This window comes from Urocitellus parryii, chromosome 3 (assembly GCF_045843805.1).
Source record: "Urocitellus parryii isolate mUroPar1 chromosome 3, mUroPar1.hap1, whole genome shotgun sequence".
NCBI lineage: Eukaryota > Metazoa > Chordata > Mammalia > Rodentia > Sciuridae > Urocitellus > Urocitellus parryii.
Genome location: NC_135533.1, coordinates 202,355,421 through 202,374,702, shown reverse-complemented (window position 1 = coordinate 202,374,702; position 19,282 = coordinate 202,355,421). Strand labels below are relative to the sequence as shown.

Sequence of the window (19,282 nt, the reverse complement as noted above, 5' to 3'; positions counted from 1 at the left end):
GGCAGTACTTTCCCCTGATGGCAGAGGTGCTCCCTAAGTGCAGTGGGCCTGCCCTGCGCTGGCGGGCACGGCAGATACCTTGTCCTGTCTCCTAAACAGCTCTGGGACCAGGAGCCTGGAGGAGGTGTGCCTGCAGGTGACCGACCTGCTGCCAGGCCTTAAGAAACTCCGGAACCTACTCCCTGAGCATGGCTGCCTACTGCTGTCCCCTGGGAACTTCTGGCAGAATGACCGGGAACGCTTCCATGCTGACCCTGACATCATTGGCACCATCCACCAGCATGAGCCCAAAACACTGCAGACTTCAGCCACACTCAAGGGTACCCCAGCACAGGTTCCCTGAGGACCCACGAAGGAGCCTGTTGGCCACCATCTCTCCTGTGATGGGTGCTCTGGCAGATCAGGGGTTGCCCTTACTCCAAGGGTGGGGGTGGGGAAGGGCCCTTGGTGGCCCTGCAGTGGCTGCCATTCCTTGTCAGTGCCCGTTGGTCTCTGCCCGCAGACTTGCTGTTTGGTGTTCCTGGGAAGTACAGCGGGGTGAGCCTCTACACAAGGAAGAGGATGGTCTCCTACACTATCACCCTGGTCTTCCAGCGCTACCATGCCAAGTAAGGCCATCAGGCTCTGGGTTCTGGCTGCTCCATGGTGACACGAGGCTGAGAGGCCCCTGTTCTGCTTACAATGCCCCCTGACAACTTGGATAGTGTTTTGGCCTCCTGGTAAAATGTTATATCCCTTAGACCAAAGGATGTTGTTTGCTGCATTCAAATGGGGATGGCTGGGTGGCTGGCCAAGAACAAGGGACTGAAGCAGGCTGACAGTTCAGTGTCCCTGTGTCTCCTCCAGTTCTCTCCAGGCGAGGCAGGCAGCCCCAGCAGATAACTGCTGAGCCCATGGTCTGAGTCCTCCCCCATGGAGCCCAGCAGGCGGCCCTTCTCAGTTGGCAGGACACTTGAGGGGCCTCTAGTCGAGCCTCCTGGGCCTTTGGTGATCGGAGTGGCATAATAGATCAGGGAAGGGGGAGAGAGCTCTAGAAGGACCCCTTCAGAGATTTTCTTGTCTCCAGGTTTCTGGGCAGCCTGCGTGCCCGTCTCATGCTCCTGCATCCCAGCCCCAATTGCAGCCTTCGTGCAGAGAGCCTGGTCCATGTGCACTTCAAGGAGGAGATTGGGATCGCTGAGCTCATTCCCCTCGTGACCACCTACATCATCCTGTTTGCCTACATCTACTTCTCCACACGTAGGTCCATGGTGGGGAGCGTCTCTACATCACCCACTTCCTTGCCTCTGGTGGGGCTGGGGGTAGAGATGTGGAAATGCTAAAGCTAGAGTCTCGGGCTCAGGTGGGTTCAGGGCTCCTCTTACTTCTTAGGGAAAGACGCTTCCTGAATTAGAGTTCCCAAAGAGTATGTCAAGTGCACGAGACTGTGACTGTCCCTTTCTCGTGGTTAAACCAGGAACCTCTTTTCCTTGATGGTCAGGGCAGTTTCTGCTCCCAGGGATCAGTTAAGAAGGGCCAGGGGCTGGGGGAGGTGCTGCCCTGATGTGCCCTCTCTGCCCTCCAGGCAAGATCGACATGGTCAAGTCCAAGTGGGGCCTGGCCCTAGCCGCTGTGGTCACGGTGCTCAGCTCACTACTCATGTCTGTGGGGCTCTGCACTCTCTTCGGCCTGACGCCCACCCTCAATGGCGGGTAGGTTCCCAGCAGGTTCCACTGGGCCACAGGGGGGCCCTCAGGCCAGAGAACCTTGCACATCTGGGCACTTGGCCCTCCCTGGACTGGACACTTGCTGTTCCCCAATGTCTTCACTTTGCTATTTTTTACATTTAAGAGGTACATATTCTTTCTCTTTAAGCTCCCAGGGGATCAGTTAAGAAGGGCCAGGGGCTGGTTTGTGACATACATGTGTATATGTAGTGTGTATCTATACATATAATATATACACAGGTGTGTTTGCTTATATGATTTTGTGTATATATGGAATATATATTTTGTGTATCCATGGGTATATAGTGCATATGTGTAATGGATGTGTTTGTATTACACACACACACACACACACACACACACCCTTCTTGGCGGCTTTTGCCACAGAAGGGTGTGAAGGGTACATTTCTTTTCACTGTTAAGAGATTTAACATGCCAAATCAGAGAGTAGGCTTAGAGTGAGCTTAGTCAAAGACATGACTGTAACTCGCTCGTCACCTTTGTCAGTAGTACTTGTTCTGCCCTTGCTTTTCCTCTGTGAGTCAGTCTGGAAGCCCTCCCCTGTTTGTTCTCAGGCTTTGGTCCCCTCCTCTCTGACTGGCTCTGCCTGCCTGTTAGTGTTACTGACCCACTGGTCCGTCCCTGATCTAGGCTTATCTGCCTGGTTATAGCAAAAATGACCAAAGGTCCTTCTTCCCTCCCTTACCTACTCCCTCCCTTCCTTCCATTTATTTTGTGGTTTGGAGGATAGAACTCAGGGTTTCGCATGTGCCAGGCAAGCACTCTACAGAAGAGTGGCTTTGTGTTGTTTCTGTCACTTCCTTGTCAGTGGAACTCCTACTTCCTTTCCCAAGCCTTTCTCTTTTTCTTCTTTCCTTTCTCTCATCCCTGCCTGAGACCCCTCCTCACTTCCATCTTCTTGGAGTCTGTCAGGAGTAGCGTGACCCTGGCTCAGCTACCTGGAGGTGTCCTTTAGGAGCAGTTGTTGTTCTCCAAATGCAGCTTGTGAGCAAAGGCTTTAGGTCGTTTTTTACCCTTTCCTTTAGTTCAGATGGTGGCTGGGCCTAGAGTTGTTGTGTGGGTCTTGGTGGCAGTCACTGCTCTAGCCAGCAGAGTCTGCGTGGCATGGCAGTGGGACGGTCGCTCTCCTCCTCCTGTGCTGGTGGGAGGACTGGCATGATTGTTGGTGCCTTGGCAAGGCTTTGAACCTGCCTAAAAGCCGAGAGCTATATGGACAGAGGCCCTGGCGTGTGAGGGCAAGGCAGGGAGGGTTTCACCCTGTGCCTGTGGGAGCTGCTCGGCAACCTCCACTACAAGCTGGAAACCCCGGAGCCTCCTGAGGCTTGAACCCTGTGAAAACCAGCACTGTTTTGGAGCCTGCCACAGCACTGTCCCTCACCATCTCCTCCTCCATTCCCAGTGAGATCTTCCCGTACCTGGTGGTGGTTATCGGGCTAGAGAATGTGCTGGTGCTCACTAAGTCGGTGGTCTCGACCCCAGTGGACCTCGAGGTGAAGCTGCGGATTGCCCAAGGTAACGCGTGGGCCCCTGTTCCTCTTGCTAGTGTTCCCCTGAGGAGATGGAGCCCTTGGAATCTGCCCAGCTCTGGCTGCCAACATAGCACTCAGCGGGCCAGCAGGCCTGGACAGCTTGTTACCAGGTGCCCCAAGGAACCATGGGGTCACTGGACATTGCTTGTCCTGGTTCATGGGTCAGTAAGAGAGCAAACCAGACTCTGCTGCAGAGGTCATGGTTGGTGGTGACCTTGCATCTGGACCAATGCTAGTGTTTTCCTGCCTCACTCTACCGGGCTGTCACTCTGGAAGTGCTGCCTCTACAGCTGACCTCACAGCGGGGAGCTGGGGATTGGGATTTCTGTGAAAAGTGAGAAAAGCAAGAGCCTGTCCCGGGATGTCTGGTCTCTTGAGCAGCCTCTTCCTAAACCCCATGTATGTGAGGAACAGGCTGGAACTGGCTGTTCGTTCATTCATTCATCCAACCTCTGTGTCTAACAGGCCAGACCCTGCACAGGGGTCATGAAGAGATGAGGCGAAATAGTCCCTACTCCATAGCACTCAGAGCCTTATTGAGGCAACAGTGTGATAGCGTGGGGACCAGGGACTTGCCATGGAAGAGCCAGCTAGTCCTCCATTCCAGCCACTCTGCCACTGGTGGGCACGCAGAGGTCACCCATGCTGACCAGACAGGATAAGCACATGGAGGTTCTGTGTGCTTAGAGTAGTGATCCTTGCCTTTCCTCAGGACCCTGCTTCTCCCTCTGATGGCTGTAGCTCTGCCCTGTAGCTTCAGTAGGCTGGGCCCCCTTCCCATGCCTCTGCTCTTCTGTGGACCATGAGGCGGTGTGCAGACACGGAGCACAGGGAGGTCCTATATTGCCCCCATCCATGCCGTTATTGCCCTCTGCAGGCCTTAGCAGCGAGAGCTGGTCCATCATGAAGAATATGGCAACCGAGTTGGGCATCATCCTCATTGGCTACTTCACCCTCGTGCCTGCCATCCAGGTAAGGCCCCAAGGCCGGCTGCTTGGTTGAGCATTGAACCAACTGCTGGGCTATGCAGCTGAGGCAGGTTGTACCCTTCTTTCAGCAGTATCCTGGTGTATGAGAGGGGACTCCTTCCCAGAGTGTGCAGAGGGCTCTGGCATGCCTGGCTCAGCAGCACTCAGTAAATCCTGATTGGGCTACAGAATCAAGAGCCTACCTGGGCAGTCCCTGCCTTTGACCTGTCCTCTATTTTTTGGCCGGGGGGTGGGGGGCTACCAGTGATTGAACTCAAGAATACTTGACCACTAAGCCACATCCCCGGCCCTATTTTTGTATTTTATTTAGAGACAGAGACTCACTGAGTTGCTTAGTGCCTCACTTTTGCTGAGGCTGGCTTTCAACTCGTGATCCTCCTGCCTCAGCCTCCCAAGCTGCTGGGATTACAGGTGTGCACTACTGTGTCCAGCCTAACCCTGTCCTCTTAATCTTCCCTACCTTCTTTCTCCCATTTGGCCCAGTAGCAGAAGGAGGCTCTGTAGGCCCAGCAAAGCTGGCGTCTGGCTATGCACTTCATCAGCCCTGGTTGCCCATTGCTCAGGCAGAAACACTGGAGTCCCTGAACTGGTCCCTGGCTGTCTCATCCTGCCCCACAGCTGCAGCCTCCAGATGCATCATGACCTGGTCTCCCTGGGGGTGGACTGCCACCCATAGTACAGTGACCCCTTGCCCTTAGCAAAGTGCCCTCCTTCAGTTGTGGGGATAGAGAAGAAAGCACAAGGGCCCCAGGCTTTTCCTCCTCAAAAAATCACAGTGTCTGCAATCCTGAACCTCTAGAACCACTGTATGTCACACCCTGTCATCTTAACGTACAGACCAGGGAAGGGGAGGAAAATGGAAATCCCAGAACATGCCATCCCTAGACAGGACGTGGGGAGCAGAGAGAACACTTTTTTCAGTTTTATGGCAGAATAAATCCCTCCTGCCCTCTCCTTTCATTGGTCCAGTACAGTTACCAGCCAGGAAGTGTTCTGAGAGCCCTGAAATTGGGACAGCCCTGAACTTTTGCTAGACTTGTGGCATGTGATCAGGGTCAGGGCTCAGTGGGAGGGAGGGTGCTTTGGGGAGCAGGCTGATGGGCCCAGAGATTTCCAAGGTGGATCAGGCCCTCCTCTCTCTGGGGACAGGAAGATTCAGGGAGGGCACCACCTTTCCCAGTCCTTTGGAGAGGGTTGAGGGATCTGCGCTGCCCCCTGGTGGTGATGGGGTGAGCAGCTGGTCTCTCCCTCCCAAGCTGCTCCATGTTCAGAGCATAGCATCAGCATCTCTCTGCCTCTCCTGTGCCCTTCCTGCCACTCCCTTGCAGTTTCTGAGATGCCTGTGGCCAGGAAGTTGCCTCTCTGGGCTCCCTGCCATGCAGTCATGGTGCCCCTTGTGTGTTCTCATCTAGGAGTTCTGTCTCTTCGCTGTCGTGGGCCTGGTGTCTGACTTCTTCCTCCAGATGCTGTTCTTCACCACCGTCCTGTCTATTGACATTCGCCGAATGGAGGTAGGAGTGGCTGAGCTCCACCCTTCCCGCCCTCCAGGGAGCCTCTGGGTGAGAGAGGGGCAGACCCCAGGCCTAGGCAGTGCTTCCACACAGGCAGTCTCTGGACAGCACTCAGGCCTGACTATTGCCCCACAGCTAGCGGACCTGAACAAGCGACTGCCCCCAGAGGCCTGCCTGCCCCCAGCCAAGCCTGGCGGGCGGCTGGCACGCCAGGAGAGGCAACTAGCTGTGCGGCCGTCCACACCCCATACCATCACACTGCAACCATCTTCCTTCCGAAACCTGCGGCTCCCCAAGAGGCTGCGTGTCATCTACTTCCTGGCCCGTACCCGCCTGGCACAGCGTCTCATCATGGTACGTGCCTGCCCTGCCCTCTGGGATGCCAGCACTAGATTCCCTTGGGGTGTCGCCCTTTGCCTTGAAGGGGAGGGGTGCTCCTTAGGCCCTAGTGGCCCCTTGAAGCCTGGCCTTGGGAGCTGCCCACTGTGCCCTCCCTGCCCAGATCCTGGTGGTCTCTGAGGAGATAAGCCTACCTGTGCACCTGTGGAAGAAGGAGCTCCAGGGCCATCAGCTAGATAAGTGACCTAGAACTAGAGCCCGCAAGACAGAGTGCTCTGGACTGGAACCACCATGTGGCAATCGTATTTCCTGGGTGTGGTTCCTTGGCTGCTGTATAACTTGCAGGCAGCAGAGAATGCTAGGCAAAATAGATCACCAGCTGGGCCAGGCCGGCAGCACCTGTCCTGAGAAGCTGGAGGGAGAGGGGAGTGAGGCTGAGGCCTCCGTAGTGGGTCAGGCAAACTGGTCCTCTGGCCATGCTGACCTGGGAGTGGTGGCAGCTCTTTAGCCCTAGCTGAGGGGGAGGTTAGGGTTGAGGGAGTTCTGTGTCAAGGCTAAAGGTGCTCCAGAGATTTCCAGGCCCCTCCAGTAGCAACTACCTGCAGGTGGCACTAGGAGGGGACTTGAGGAGGCAGAAGGAGAGGACAGGCCAGGGCCTGTATGATCTCTCTATACACCCAGGCCAGAGGTCCCTGAGCCCTGATGCCCCTCTGCAGGCTGGCACCGTTGTCTGGATTGGAGTCCTGGTGTACACAGACCCAGCAGGACTGCGTACCTACCTTGCTGCCCAGGTGACAGAACAGAGCCCCCTGGGAGAGGGCGCCCTGGCGCCCATGCCTGTGCCTAGTGGCATGCTTCCTGCCAGCCACCCGGATCCTGCCTTCTCCCTCTTTCCACCTGATGCTCCCAAGCTACCTGAGAACCAGACATTGCCAGGCGAGCCATCTGAGCGTGTGGGTCCAGCAGAGGGTGTACATGACAGCCCAGTTCCAGAGGTAACCTGGGGGCCCGAGGATGAGGAACTGTGGAGGAAATTGTCCTTTCGCCACTGGCCCACGCTCTTCAGCTACTACAACATCACGCTAGCCAAAAGGTGAGCTGGGCTGTGCTGCCTGCCCCTCTCACTTGGTGGTCGGCTTGCCAACCCCTCCCCCTCAGGTGGGAGATCCACTGGGTTGAATTCTGCATTGAATTTCAAGTAAAACAATTCAAGATTGAGATATGGGAATGGGAGCTCTCAGCAGCCACCACTTGAGAGGGGGGCCTTGAGTCCTGGCTCTGAGGAGTGATTGATTGATTGATTGCTCCTTCTTCCCCTGGGCAGGAAGAGACTCACCCACTCTGCCTGGCAGGGTGAGGGAGTTACTTACATGGCCCTGATGGCTGCTTGGCTGCTAGTGTCTGGGAAGGAGCCAGGGGTTAGGGTGCCAGAACAGAGCGTCCACCCCTGTCTCCATCCTGCATGCTGAGAGGACTAGTTGGGGAGTAGTAGTCGTCCTGGGTGGAGAGTAGGGAGGGGACATGGCTGGTGGACAATGGCAGGAGAACCAGTGAGTGGTCCCTGCTGCTTGCTCCCAGGTACATCAGCCTGCTGCCAGTCATCCCAGTCACACTGCGTCTGAACCCAAGGGAGGCTCTGGAAGGACGGCACCCACAGGATGGCCGCAGCGCCTGGGCCCCACCTGGGCCAGTGCCCATGGGACTCTGGGAGAGTGAACCCAGAGTGCCTGGTGGGGTTCAGGCCCACCGTGACGTTACCTTGTACAAGTAAGGACAGGACGAGGTAAGGTGGGGTGGGCCCTTGGTGTTTGACAGGCCAGGCTCACACCCCTCCCACACAGGGTGGCAGCACTGGGGCTGGCCGCTGGCATCCTCCTGGTGCTGCTGTTGCTCTGTCTCTACCGCGTCCTCTGCCCGCGCAACTACGGACAGCCTGGCTCCGGCCCTGGTCGTCGACGGCGCGGGGAGCTGCCCTGTGATGACTATGGCTACACACCTCCTGAGACGGAGATCCTGCCACTGGTGCTGCGTGGCCATCTCATGGTGAGCAGTGGGTGCATGGGCGGGCCACCTGTCTGGGCACAGCCTGTGCCAACATTTCCTGTTCCTGCAGGACATCGAGTGCCTGGCCAGTGATGGCATGCTGCTGGTGAGCTGCTGCCTGGCCGGCCGAATCTGTGTGTGGGACGCGCAGACCGGAGATTGCATCACCCGCATCCCGCGCCAGGGGTAGGTGCTGTCCCCTTGTGTCCTCAGTCGTCTGGTGCTCTGCCCCGGACCCTGCTGTGCGTCCCCATTTCACCTTATCCTCTTGGCCCCCTCCCAACAGGCAGCGCAGGGACAGTGGCAGCAACAGCGTGTTTGAGGCCCAGGAGAGCTGGGAGCGGCTGTCAGACAACGGGAAGGCTGGCCCGGAGGAGCTCGGACACAGCCCCCCACTGCGACACCGCCCTCGGGGCCCTCCAACACCTGCCCTTTTTGGGGACCAGCCAGACCTCACTTGCTTAATTGACACCAACTTCTCAGCACAGCCGCATGCCTCTGACCCAGCTCAGCCTGAACCCCGGCACCGTGCGGGTTGCAGCCGCACTCGGGATGTCCCAGGTTATGACTTCAGCCGCCTGGTACAGCGGGTGTACCAGGAAGAACCGCTGGCCACTGTGCGCACGCCAACCCTGCGCCCACCCTCGCCCGGACCCATGCTGCCTCTAGCCCCTGAGAACGAAGGGGGCTCTCCTGAGAAGGGCTCCCCTTCTGCCTGGGCCCCCAGTGCGGATGGCTCCATATGGAGCTTGGAACTGCAGGGCAACCTCATCGTGGTCGGGCGGAGCAGTGGCCGGTTGGAGGTGAGCCCAGGGTCTATCCGAGCAGGGCTTGAAGGCCTTCCTGCTGCGTAGTACTCACCCCTCCTGGCTTGCAGGTGTGGGACGCCATTGAGGGTGTGCTGTGTTGCAGCAGTGAAGAGGGCTCCTCTGGCATCACAGCCCTGGTCTTCCTGGACAGAAGGTAAGTGTGCTGGGCTGCCTGCTGGCCCCTGGCTGCCCTCTACTGGCATGGAACTTGACTTCCTTTCTGGTGCCCAGCCCCACACCTGTCCACCTGGTACAGAGGGGTGGTGACTAAATAAGAGTTTTGGGGTGTGATGTGCTTGCAACAGGGCCCACAGCCACTGTCACAACTGGCAGTGAGGACAGTGTTCTTTTTTTCACCCTTCCAAAGTCAGTGTTTCTTAGAACCTGATCCATACCAACCAGTATGGGCCTCAGCTGCATTTTTTACTTGCAGAGAATCCATTTTCAGAACAACTTTGTTAAAACTCTTACTTGGGTCCTGGCTGCTGCCCCTCTTTCATCCCTCCCTCCTGTTCCTCTTGCCCCTCGGCACCCTCTTATTGAGGGTGTTCCTGACTCCTCTCTCTACACACACTCCCAGGGGCTCCACCTGTGAGCTTATGGACTCAGGCCATGGCCAACAAACAGGTCTTCACCTGTTGCAAGCCAGCTTGTCCTTCAAAGACTGGCTGTAGATGGCGTCACCCTGTAGGGGGGAGCCATTTTTCCTTTGGAGTTGGGGAGGCCCACCCGCCTTAGCTCTCTTGGTGTCTGCCCTGGCTGCTGCTGCTTTTTCCTGCAACACTGGGAATCTTGCAGACCTTTGCCCCCAAGCTTGTGAGATATCCTCCCTTGCTGCTTTTCTTAGGAAAGTGCAGTCTTGTGTCACCCCAAAGGTTCCCGCTGGCTGTGTCCTCACCCCTTTCCCCTCCCCATGGGCACAGGTTGTAGACATGCTGGAGTAAGCTGTTTTTTTTTAAACCTCCATTCCATGATTTTGGGGCCACTGGGCAAACGTACCTATCCCTGTCAGACTATGGCTAGGAATTCTTGGGAGAAAAGAAAATCCTTTGTTTTTTCATGGAAAAAGGAACAGTGGGCTATGTGGAGGTCAAAACTGCTTTTACATGATGAGACAGACAGCAGCCCCTGTGGCTGTAGGTCCTGTTTGCCTTCTCAGAAATGTCTGGGGCTCCTCCACTTATTTTTGTTTTTACAGCTGGACGTGACATTCACTAGGTATCACCTTACACATTTAGGTCATTTAAATCTCACAGCCACCCTGTGAGGTGGGCACTATTGTCCCCGTTTCATAGATGAAGAAACTGAGAGGCAGAAAGAGGCTAATAGGAGTTACAATTTAAACACTCAGGCTCCAACAAATATTTTCAGCACCTTGTGTTGTCCTCTTGGTCATAGTCCCTCCTGTCACTTCCTGAACTGGCCTTTTGTCTTGGTTGTTTCCATCTCTCACTGAGGGGGAGCCACCCTGCTATTCTCTTCCAGGATTGTGGCTGCTCGGCTCAACGGTTCCCTTGATTTCTTCTCCTTGGAGACCCACACTGCACTCAGCCCCCTGCAGTTCAGAGGTCAGAGGGTCTGGGGCAGGTGGGTGGGTGGATGCTGGGGGTGCAGACAGCTGCCTTTTACACACTTGGCCCATTTTCTTTAGGGACTCCAGGGCGAGGCAGTTCTTCCTCATCCCCCGTGTACAGCAGTAGTGACTCCGTGGCCTTTCGCCTCACCCACACAGTGCCCTGTGCACACCAGAAACCCATCACAGCCCTGAAAGCTGCTGCAGGGCGCCTGGTGACTGGGAGCCAAGACCACACGCTGAGAGTGGGTAGTGTGCGTGCACGTGTGTCTGGGGCTTGGGGGTGCTGGAGTACTACAGGAATGACGGAGGCACTTTGAGGCCAAAGTGTAACTTGGGAAATCCCAGACATGACAGCCTGCTCATTCCTGTCCCAGGTGTTCCGTCTGGAGGATTCGTGCTGCCTCTTCACCCTGCAGGGCCACTCAGGAGCCATCACTTCTGTGTATGTTGACCAGGTGAGGGACAAAGCTAGGGTCCTATTTTCTATTCCAGGAAGAAGTAACGACCCCACCCACTGGAACATGCTTATTGACAAAGGTGGTCCACCATAGTGACCAGCTCCCTTGCTTCTTCCCCCAGACCATGGTGCTGGCCAGTGGAGGACAAGATGGGGCCATATGCCTATGGGACGTACTGACTGGCAGCCGGGTGAGCCACATGTTTGCTCACCGTGGGGATGTCACGTCCCTCACCTGTACCACTTCCTGCGTCATCAGTAGTGGCCTAGATGACCTCATCAGCATCTGGGACCGCAGCACGGGCATCAAACTCTACTCCATTCAGCAGGTAGGCAGGTGGGGGCCGGGCCTAGGGTTCCAGGTGCTTTAGAGAAAAGACTCAAGACACTGATCCTCTCCTGGCCTTGCCTTTAGGACCTGGGCTGTGGCGCAAGTTTGGGTGTCATCTCAGATAGCCTTCTGGTGACCGGTGGCCAGGGCTGCGTCTCCTTTTGGGACCTAAACTACGGGGACCTGTTACAGACAGTCTACTTGGGAAAGAACAGCGAGGCCCAGCCGGCCCGCCAGATCCTGGTGCTGGACAATGCTGCCATTGTCTGCAACTTCGGCAGTGAGCTCAGCCTGGTATATGTGCCCTCTGTGCTGGAGAAACTGGACTGAGCAGGCAGCTGAGACACCCCCACCTCAGCTGGCTGCATGGGGGCCTCTTGCCCAAGCAGGGCTGGGGTGCTATGAGGGGCCGACGCACTGGACCTGTACTAAGGGCAGGAGCAGAGTTGTCTTGTGGCAGCAGTTCCTGTCTGCGATATTAAACTTTTTAAAAAACCACGTGTTAGGGGCTTGAGCTACTTGTCTCCCTTCCTCAGAGATGCAGAAAGCAAGGGTTGCTTGGGTTTGGTCCCAAGTTGGCAGACTCAGACACTACACCAGAACAGGTTCGTTTATTTTAGTTCAATAGCAAAGAGCTGGAAAATTGTCAAGTCTCACAAAGGAGCAGAACCTGGCCCAGGGCCTTAAGTATCTCTACCCAACAGGGCTGCCGGCTGGGCCTGGTGGGGCTAAAGGCAGCAGGAATGGGAGTTAAGAGACTGTGCCCACCCACAGAAGCCTCGTGGCGTTTGGGTGGAAGAGATGACGTAGTGTGTGGACCAGGCAGGCAAAGCCTGCTGTTCAGGTCTTGTTCAGTGTCCAGAGTGGATCCAGAAGGCTCAGCGGGTCGTCAGTGGGCCGGGCAGCCCGTAGACCCTGCCCATTATGGGCTTGCAAGAAGTTCTGCTTGCTCATCCGCTGTTTTCCTCTCAAGGAGCTGTCCAGGGAGAAGGCCTCTGGGGTCAAGGAGGCTAGCAGCTCCAGGGAGGAGGAGGGGGGCCCTAAGCTGGGGGTTTCAGCTACTGGCTGTTCCTCCTCAGGCTGGGGGGCTTCGGGCAGGGGTGAAGAAATGGGGGGTGGGGAGGAGGGTGGTGGGACTGGGATGGGGGTTGGCTCTGGGAAGCTAGATGGCGGTGGGCCTGGAGTCTCGGCAGGGCCACACACGTTGGCAGCAGGGGAATCCGAGCCCCCAGGAGGCCGGATGCTGAGCTTGGCAATGGTGGCCTGGATGGAACTGATGGGCACGTCTCCACCGAGAACGAGATCCTGGGAGTCCTGAGGAAGGTGATTCTGAGAAGACAGAATAGGTGAGAAAAGAGATCCACAAGCCCCAGCAGCCCAGGGAACCTTCCTTACCTTCTGGCTGATGCTTATGCTGGCCAAGGTTTTACATGGCGGGGGCACCCCATGGCGTTGCAGGACCTGCTCCACGTGTCTCACCACTGCCTCATGGCAGAACCTGAGGTGTAGCTGAAGACGCATTTGGCCTGGTTGGCTGAGCAGAAGCCGTCACACCCAGGGCAGACGCCCATCCCAGCCCCCACCCATCCACACTCACTTTCTCCTGCAACATGTGCTTCCTCTGCTGCCGCATGCGCCGCACCAGCTGAGGCAGCTCGGGGATCCCATTTCCAGCCTCCACCTCCTGCACAGCTGCATAGAGCAGTGCAAAGGCTCCTGTGCGGCCTACACCAGAGCTATGGCAAGAAGGGGGGGGGGGGTAAGGCCAAGCCAAGAGCCCGTGAAGGAGGAACCCTCAGGCTGCCCACCGCTACCTGCAGTGCACAACGATGGGCGTGTGTAGGGGTCGCTGATGCAGGTAATGTGTGTGTACCTCCTGGATAAAGCGCAGCAGGTTACCTGGGCTGTCGGGCAGGCCTCTGTGGGGCAAGGCAGCGTTATGGAAGAGTCAGGCCTGATCCAAGGCCCATGCCCTTCACAGAACCAAGGGGTGGGCTGCCTTCCCCCACCCCAACCTTGTGACCACCCACGTACAATTCAGGCCAAGTGGGGAAGTGGAGGTGCACAAGTGAGCGCTTGAGGCTCTGGTCGCGGAACTGCAGGCTCAGCACACGTTCCACGTGGGTTTCAGTGGTGCGGACACTGCTCAGTGCCAAGCTCAGGGCTCCATGCACCATGGATTGGCCCCTCTCAGTGGGGAAGTAGCGTGCCACCTTTTGCTTAAGAGCAGAAAGGATGAAACCATTAGGGCTAGTCTTCCAGAGTTCCTCACCCACCATCCCTTGTGGGTATCCACCTAAACGCCCTCTTACCTTCTCGATCTCAGCCTCAGACACCAGCATGACAATGACAGACACTTTCTGCTCATGCACCATGAGCCAGAAGTCAGCAGCTGTGCCAGGCAGTGGGGCCTGGGTGGCCACTAAGGGTGGACAGTATGGTGAAAGCCCCTCCACACAGCTGGCATTGATGTAGTCATCCTTGCCTGAGCGCAACACCACACGGTTACTGTCATAGGGCATGACGTCCTGGTGTCTGTTCTTCAGTGAGTAGCAGCGGGCAATGGCAATGGAACGGCCTCGGGCATCGTGTTCCTGTGCATCTTGCAGCTCCCGCCAGACTGTATCCAGAGCTCCTGCATCCCCCAGTTGACCTCGAAAAGACTCCAGCTCCTGCTGCAACTGTCGCAGCCTCTCAGGATGCTCATATGGGTCCCGCTCGATCAGCCGCAGGGCCTGTGGCCGCCGGCCCTCGGCTGCATCCACCTTGGTAGGCTGCAGCAGGGGCTGCCCACCCCCAGGAGGCTGAGTGCCACCATGTTGGCTCTCAGGGCTAGAGGAGAGCAGGTCTGCAGCCGCAGTGCCTCGGCGCAGGCACGGCGGTGGCTCTGCTGCTGGGGGCCGAGAGGGTACGGGGCCAGGCCCTGGCGATGGAGCAGGTGAAGGCACCAGGTGGGGACTAGGAGTGGGCTGGCCAGTAGGTGGAGGACCTCGAATGGAGAGGGGGACTGCCTGGGGGCCCAGGGGCCTAGGAGATGGGGCAGGACCATATGCCAGGGTGGGATGGGGAGGCTGAGGCGGCCCAGGGCTGGGGAAAGGCAAAGCCCCTGAGTGTGGAGGCAGAGGATCTTGAGAAGGACCTGGGTAGAGTTGGGTGTGCATGGGGGGTGGTGGCTGCCCCAGGCTGACACCAGGTTGAGAGGTGAAAGGGTATAGGGGTTGTGCCGGTATGAGTCCTGAGGCCTGGGGTGGGAAGAGGTGTGGATGCTGGAATGGAAGGGGGTGCTGAGGTCCAAATGCTGCCTGTGGAGGCTGAGGCTGGGGTGTAATCCTGGGGGCTGGAAATCCTGTTGGGATGCCAGGAGGAAAATGGTGCTGAGTTGGGGGTGCTGTGAGGGGTGGCTTGGTTCCTATAGGATAGGTGTAGGGTGGGGGCAGGGGCTGTGATGGGGGAACTGGGAAACATGGCTGGGAAGGAGTCGGGGTGGGGTTTGGCCGGGGTGCAGCATGGCTGGAAATGGGGGCCTGGACACTATCTACTGTGGTGGTGGCTGGCCGAACTGCCATGGCCAACTCGGGGCCTGAGAACTGGGGAGGTGGGGCTGAAGGCAGACCAACTGCTGGGGGTGGCCCTACCCCCCCATAGGGACTGCTCACAACACCATGCTGTGGGGAGGACCGGGGCACAAGGCCCATCTCTGGTGTGTAGGTAGGGGCTGGGTAGAGAGCAGGCCCAGGTGCCATGGGCATTGCAGGGGGGCCTGAAGCCCTGGGCTGCATTAGCTGGGTAGGGCCTGAGTAGGTGCCAGGGGGTAAGGGGCCTGAGAGATAGTGAGGTCCTGGCCCTGTGGAGCTGGGGAAGGGGCCGGGAGGAAAGCGGAGTGGAGTAGCAGTTCCCAGGAAGGTGTCAGGCAGCCGTGGGCCAGCCATCATGTCAGGGGGCAAACTGCGCAGCTCCTCGGGTGGGTCTCCTGTCTCCACCACCTCACCCTCCTCCCTGCGGGGTAGCAGTGGCTTTGGGGCTGTAGGCCGTGGTGGCGGCTTCTTCTTCAGCTCCCTGTGGGATAAGCAGGGAAGTAAGACCAGCCCTCAGGAGGTCAATACAAGCCACAACCTGGGCCATACCCACCTCTCTAGGAGCTGCTGGCGGGCGGCCTCTCGGGCCTGGCAGGTAGACTGTGCTCGTTCCAGCAAGGTAGCCACCTTGCTTTCCAGGTCTGCATAGAAGTCCTTGCCTTCCTGTGACTTTTTCATCAAGTCCTCATAGGCTTCATAGGAGGCCACCAGGGTCTGCAGTGTAGAGTTCCACCTGCAGGCAGAAGGGCAGAAATGAAGCATACCACTAGGACCAAGCAAGCTCCTGATAGGGCAGAGGCCAGGGTACAGCCAATACAACTGACTTTTGGTCTAGTTCGCTAAGCACCCGCCGCACAGCTGCATATTGCACATTGGCCTCAGTCAGTGCACGAAGGACATTGTCCTGGGCAGCCAGGTTCTGCTCGAGGTACACCCTTAGCTGGTCATACTTCTTCAGTTGCTCCTCAAACAGCTTCTGAGGGAGGGAGGGAGGGAGGGAGACTCAGGGCCTCACCATCTGAGACAAGCCCAGAAGCAAAACCCCTCCACCCTGCTCACTCAGCCTACCTTCATCTCCGAGTGGTCTGTGGTGACCAGAGAGGCAGTGATGTCATCCTTTTGGATCAGCTCACGCAGCTGCTGCTCTAAAGACACGCGTTGGTCCCGCATCTCCTGCACCTTGGCCAAGATGCGCTTCAGGTTCTGCAGCACAGCCTTGTCCTCTGGGGGCAGCAGTAGTCAGTGAGGCCAAAGAACCCCCAGGGTCTGAGCCTCTTCATATGGTAACAGGCATACTCACCTGGGGTGAGGGCTGGTGTGGGCAGGGCAGCCCGGACCAGGTCCAGTGGCCCACTGAGCAGGCGCAGGTTGCTGACATGCAGATTCATGGCACGATGCAGCTCGCTGTTGGTGAAAGAGGCCTTCTCGTGCACTTCCATGTACTTGGTCCATTCTCGCCTCACTTCTGCCAGCTCAGCTTTGGTGACAGCTGGGCTGGCCCCAGCCTGGCCCACTGCCTCCTGCAACTTCTGCTCTTGCAGTTCATCCTCTTCCAGAAGGTTCTTGATATCCTTCAAGGAGGCCTCCACATCCGTGAACACGCCTGACAACACTGGGGTGTATTGGGGGAGCAGCCCCTGAGGCAGGTAGACCAGGCTCCCCAGACAGAACTGCCCACTCAGCCAGGGCCTGTGTGTGGCCCAGGCATGCAGAACTCCACAGACATAGGGTTCAGTGATCCACAAGGGTGTGAGGGTAGATGCCTTAACCAGGACTTAAGAAGATACAGCCTCCATCTTTATAGAGACGAGGCCACAACAGATGATATGCGTGGTCCCCCTCCACCTGCCTCTTGCTCACCTTGCATGGACTGAACAAGGTTCTTGACAGTGTCAGGCCGGACGCTGAGTGCCGCACACTTCTCCATGAGCTGGGGTGGGATATGGCTATAGACATCAAGGTTGTCCACTGTCTCAGGATCCAGCTGCATTGAATCCATGAATTGGCTAGGGGGTAACAGGGCCAGGTGGGTGCTGAGTGCTGACCCAATTCCATGTCAAAGGGGCCTGCTAGGATAACTCCCTCCACTGACACTGGGCACAGCAAGTCACTACCCCCAGCCTCTGCCAAAATGTGGATCCACAGGCACTGCTGGACACAGTGAAAAGGAAGGGAAGTGTTCCCTCCAAGACAAGATACCTTATGATCTAGCCCACAAGCCCCAAGCAGGAAGGCAGGGTGAGGAAATCTTGTGGTGCAGATATTTGAGACCTTACACCTCTCCCTCTCACAGGCAACACTGGAACCCCCACAATGCCTGATGTGTCCTCCCTGCCCCCGATCCCAAGTCTTATACTTACTCAAGGACCTCATTCTTATCTTCAATTTTGGCCATCATCTCCCGAAGCAGCTTGGCTTTCTCCTCACTGTGGAGAAAGTTATGAGCCATATCTCTGAGACGCCCAGCCACCTCTGCCAAGGGCAGGGGCAGCCCATCCCACCCACCTGTACAGTGATGAGGCCTCATGGGCAGCCATGGGTACCAGTTTGGCAAAGATGTCAGGACCTGTAACAGCTGGGTCTGTGGGGTTCACTGGCAAGGGCTTCACCAAGGGGGCTCCTGGAAGATGGAGAAAGAATTGTGGAGCTCTGGCTCACAGACCCCAAAGCTGCCACCAGTCCATCCCCCCTACACCTCCCCTGACACCACTTCCCAGACCTTTCACTGGCTGAAGGGTGTCCAGTGCTGGGACTGCCTCATGGTAGATGAAGTCATTGTCCTTCTTGGCAGAATTATATCTGAGGGTCAGCATTGAAGAGAGGAAGAATCGGGGGTCAGTGGAGACCCACAACCTACAGACTCCCATTTGGATTACTGTTCCCTGGCACTGGTGGCTTCCTCCCAAGGGCACAGGCAGAGAAAGAAGACCTTCATAATAAGAGGAAATCGGACCACCTCAACCCCACAGACTCACTTTCCTCCAATGACATCCATAGCAAAACGAAGTGCATCCTGCACAGTATCAGGCTGGCCCTGTGGAGGAGGGACAAGATAGGGCATCAGCACTAACCAAGGCCAGTGCCAGAATACCCAATGGGCCTGCTCCCTGTGTGCGCAAGGCTGCCAGACCTTCCTCAGCTTTACCTTGGCCAACTTGATAGCTTCATTGAGCTTGTCCAGGGCACTCTGGAAGTAGGCCACCTGTGGAGGGCAAACCCTAGTCTTGTCTTTGCCTGATCCTTAGTGTGCCTCCCTACTCACCCTGGCCATCAGGCAGTCAACCATCAGAAGCTATGTGTTAGCTCAGAAAATAGCACCAAGGTAGCATCACCCTAGAGCTTACAGTCCAAACAGCCTCCCTCTCTGGGGAGCCTGCCAGGCCTCCTGAGAACCTTAGGGAAGAGGGCTGCACTGGTGGGACAACATTAAGACATACCAAGCCTATAGCAGGGCAATAGCAGGTTGGAGAGAGACCACCTCCCCCATTCTGTAAGGGATGGAACCATACTAGGATCCAATAAGGTTGGACAGGTCCTGAGTGTTCTGCTCACCAAAGCCCACTCACCCGCTCTCCAAATTTCTGCTGCTCCTCAGCCTGTTTCCCCATGTGCAGCTGGAAAGAGGAGGCACCATGACTTGTTTCCTGAGCCGTGGCACCTTGGCCCAACCTAGACTCAGTGACCCCTCACACTCACATGAGCCACAGCTGCAAAGTAGTAGATCTTCATTTGCACCAGTTTCTTCCAGTCCTTCTGGATCCGGCCCAGCAGTGAGGCAGTGTCAGGGTTCTCCAAGGCCCTGCACGCCTCCTTGTAGTAATCCACCACCTCAGAGCCAGGATAGGGTTACTTGGTGGGGGTCAGGGGCAAAGCAAAGACCCATGCTTAGTCCCCTCTCTACCTGTGCACTGATGCGAGCCACAAGAAAGCTCTTCCTGTTGTCCAACATCGACTTCTCCAGCAGGCACTCCTGAGCCTGGCCCTGGGGTGATACATGTAGGTCAATCCCTTGCTCACCTGGAAGTCTTTCCCCTCCCTAGGGCAGGGAGTGGGGAAACCAAAGGATCCCTTCTTTGCTATCCTCCCCTACCCCAAGAAGCACTGTCCTGTGCCTGATCCACCTAGAGCTCAACAGACCAAAGCCAAGGACCCTGCTTGTCTCTTACTGCCACTTGTGCATGGCAGATTCAGTCCCTTTTGGCCATTTCTGGATTCAATTCAGTTTCAACAGGGCACTTACCAGCATAAGGTTCACATTGAGAGTGAGGATCTGGCGGCTCATGTCAACACTGTACGCCTGTGTGAAGTGCTCACGCAGGTAGGCAAAGGCACCTGCTGCACACTGGAAGTGGGTACAGGAAACCTTCATGCCCTGCAAAGGAGGAGGAGGAAGAGG

General features: G+C 56.9%; 2 protein-coding genes across 6 annotated transcripts in view; one reads left to right on the top strand and one right to left on the bottom strand.

Moving 5' to 3' along the window:
* Scap (SREBF chaperone) overlaps window positions 1-11,809 on the top strand; it is a 55,250-nt gene extending 43,441 nt beyond the window's left edge. For all 3 annotated transcript variants that reach the window (XM_026389954.2, XM_077796299.1, XM_077796298.1), the window contains exons 6-24: window positions 100-320; window positions 503-608; window positions 1,067-1,239; window positions 1,565-1,691; window positions 3,127-3,239; window positions 4,134-4,228; window positions 5,658-5,756; window positions 5,892-6,110; window positions 6,812-7,188; window positions 7,674-7,862; window positions 7,937-8,138; window positions 8,209-8,324; window positions 8,425-8,941; window positions 9,016-9,101; window positions 10,433-10,515; window positions 10,599-10,765; window positions 10,898-10,978; window positions 11,103-11,309; window positions 11,396-11,809. In XM_026389954.2, coding sequence (XP_026245739.2) covers window positions 100-320; window positions 503-608; window positions 1,067-1,239; window positions 1,565-1,691; window positions 3,127-3,239; window positions 4,134-4,228; window positions 5,658-5,756; window positions 5,892-6,110; window positions 6,812-7,188; window positions 7,674-7,862; window positions 7,937-8,138; window positions 8,209-8,324; window positions 8,425-8,941; window positions 9,016-9,101; window positions 10,433-10,515; window positions 10,599-10,765; window positions 10,898-10,978; window positions 11,103-11,309; window positions 11,396-11,641 — 3,424 coding nt within the window. In that variant the 3' untranslated portion in view covers window positions 11,642-11,809. The remainder of the gene's footprint in view (window positions 1-99; window positions 321-502; window positions 609-1,066; window positions 1,240-1,564; window positions 1,692-3,126; window positions 3,240-4,133; window positions 4,229-5,657; window positions 5,757-5,891; window positions 6,111-6,811; window positions 7,189-7,673; window positions 7,863-7,936; window positions 8,139-8,208; window positions 8,325-8,424; window positions 8,942-9,015; window positions 9,102-10,432; window positions 10,516-10,598; window positions 10,766-10,897; window positions 10,979-11,102; window positions 11,310-11,395) is intronic.
* Window positions 11,810-11,906: 97 nt separating this feature from the next.
* The window catches only part of Ptpn23 (protein tyrosine phosphatase non-receptor type 23), a 29,355-nt gene continuing 21,979 nt past the window's right edge, over window positions 11,907-19,282 (bottom strand). For all 3 annotated transcript variants that reach the window (XM_026389854.2, XM_026389856.2, XM_026389855.2), the window contains 20 exons: window positions 19,127-19,258; window positions 18,788-18,868; window positions 18,583-18,714; window positions 18,453-18,500; window positions 18,032-18,088; window positions 17,862-17,920; window positions 17,606-17,685; window positions 17,392-17,506; window positions 17,247-17,312; window positions 16,747-16,892; window positions 16,187-16,498; window positions 15,955-16,109; window positions 15,711-15,862; window positions 15,440-15,619; window positions 13,624-15,367; window positions 13,346-13,530; window positions 13,126-13,230; window positions 12,909-13,047; window positions 12,707-12,820; window positions 11,907-12,640 (listed from right to left, as the gene is read on the bottom strand). In XM_026389854.2, the coding sequence (XP_026245639.1) occupies window positions 12,152-12,640; window positions 12,707-12,820; window positions 12,909-13,047; window positions 13,126-13,230; window positions 13,346-13,530; window positions 13,624-15,367; window positions 15,440-15,619; window positions 15,711-15,862; window positions 15,955-16,109; window positions 16,187-16,498; window positions 16,747-16,892; window positions 17,247-17,312; window positions 17,392-17,506; window positions 17,606-17,685; window positions 17,862-17,920; window positions 18,032-18,088; window positions 18,453-18,500; window positions 18,583-18,714; window positions 18,788-18,868; window positions 19,127-19,258 (4,491 nt within the window). In that variant the 3' untranslated portion in view covers window positions 11,907-12,151. The remainder of the gene's footprint in view (window positions 12,641-12,706; window positions 12,821-12,908; window positions 13,048-13,125; window positions 13,231-13,345; window positions 13,531-13,623; window positions 15,368-15,439; window positions 15,620-15,710; window positions 15,863-15,954; window positions 16,110-16,186; window positions 16,499-16,746; window positions 16,893-17,246; window positions 17,313-17,391; window positions 17,507-17,605; window positions 17,686-17,861; window positions 17,921-18,031; window positions 18,089-18,452; window positions 18,501-18,582; window positions 18,715-18,787; window positions 18,869-19,126; window positions 19,259-19,282) is intronic.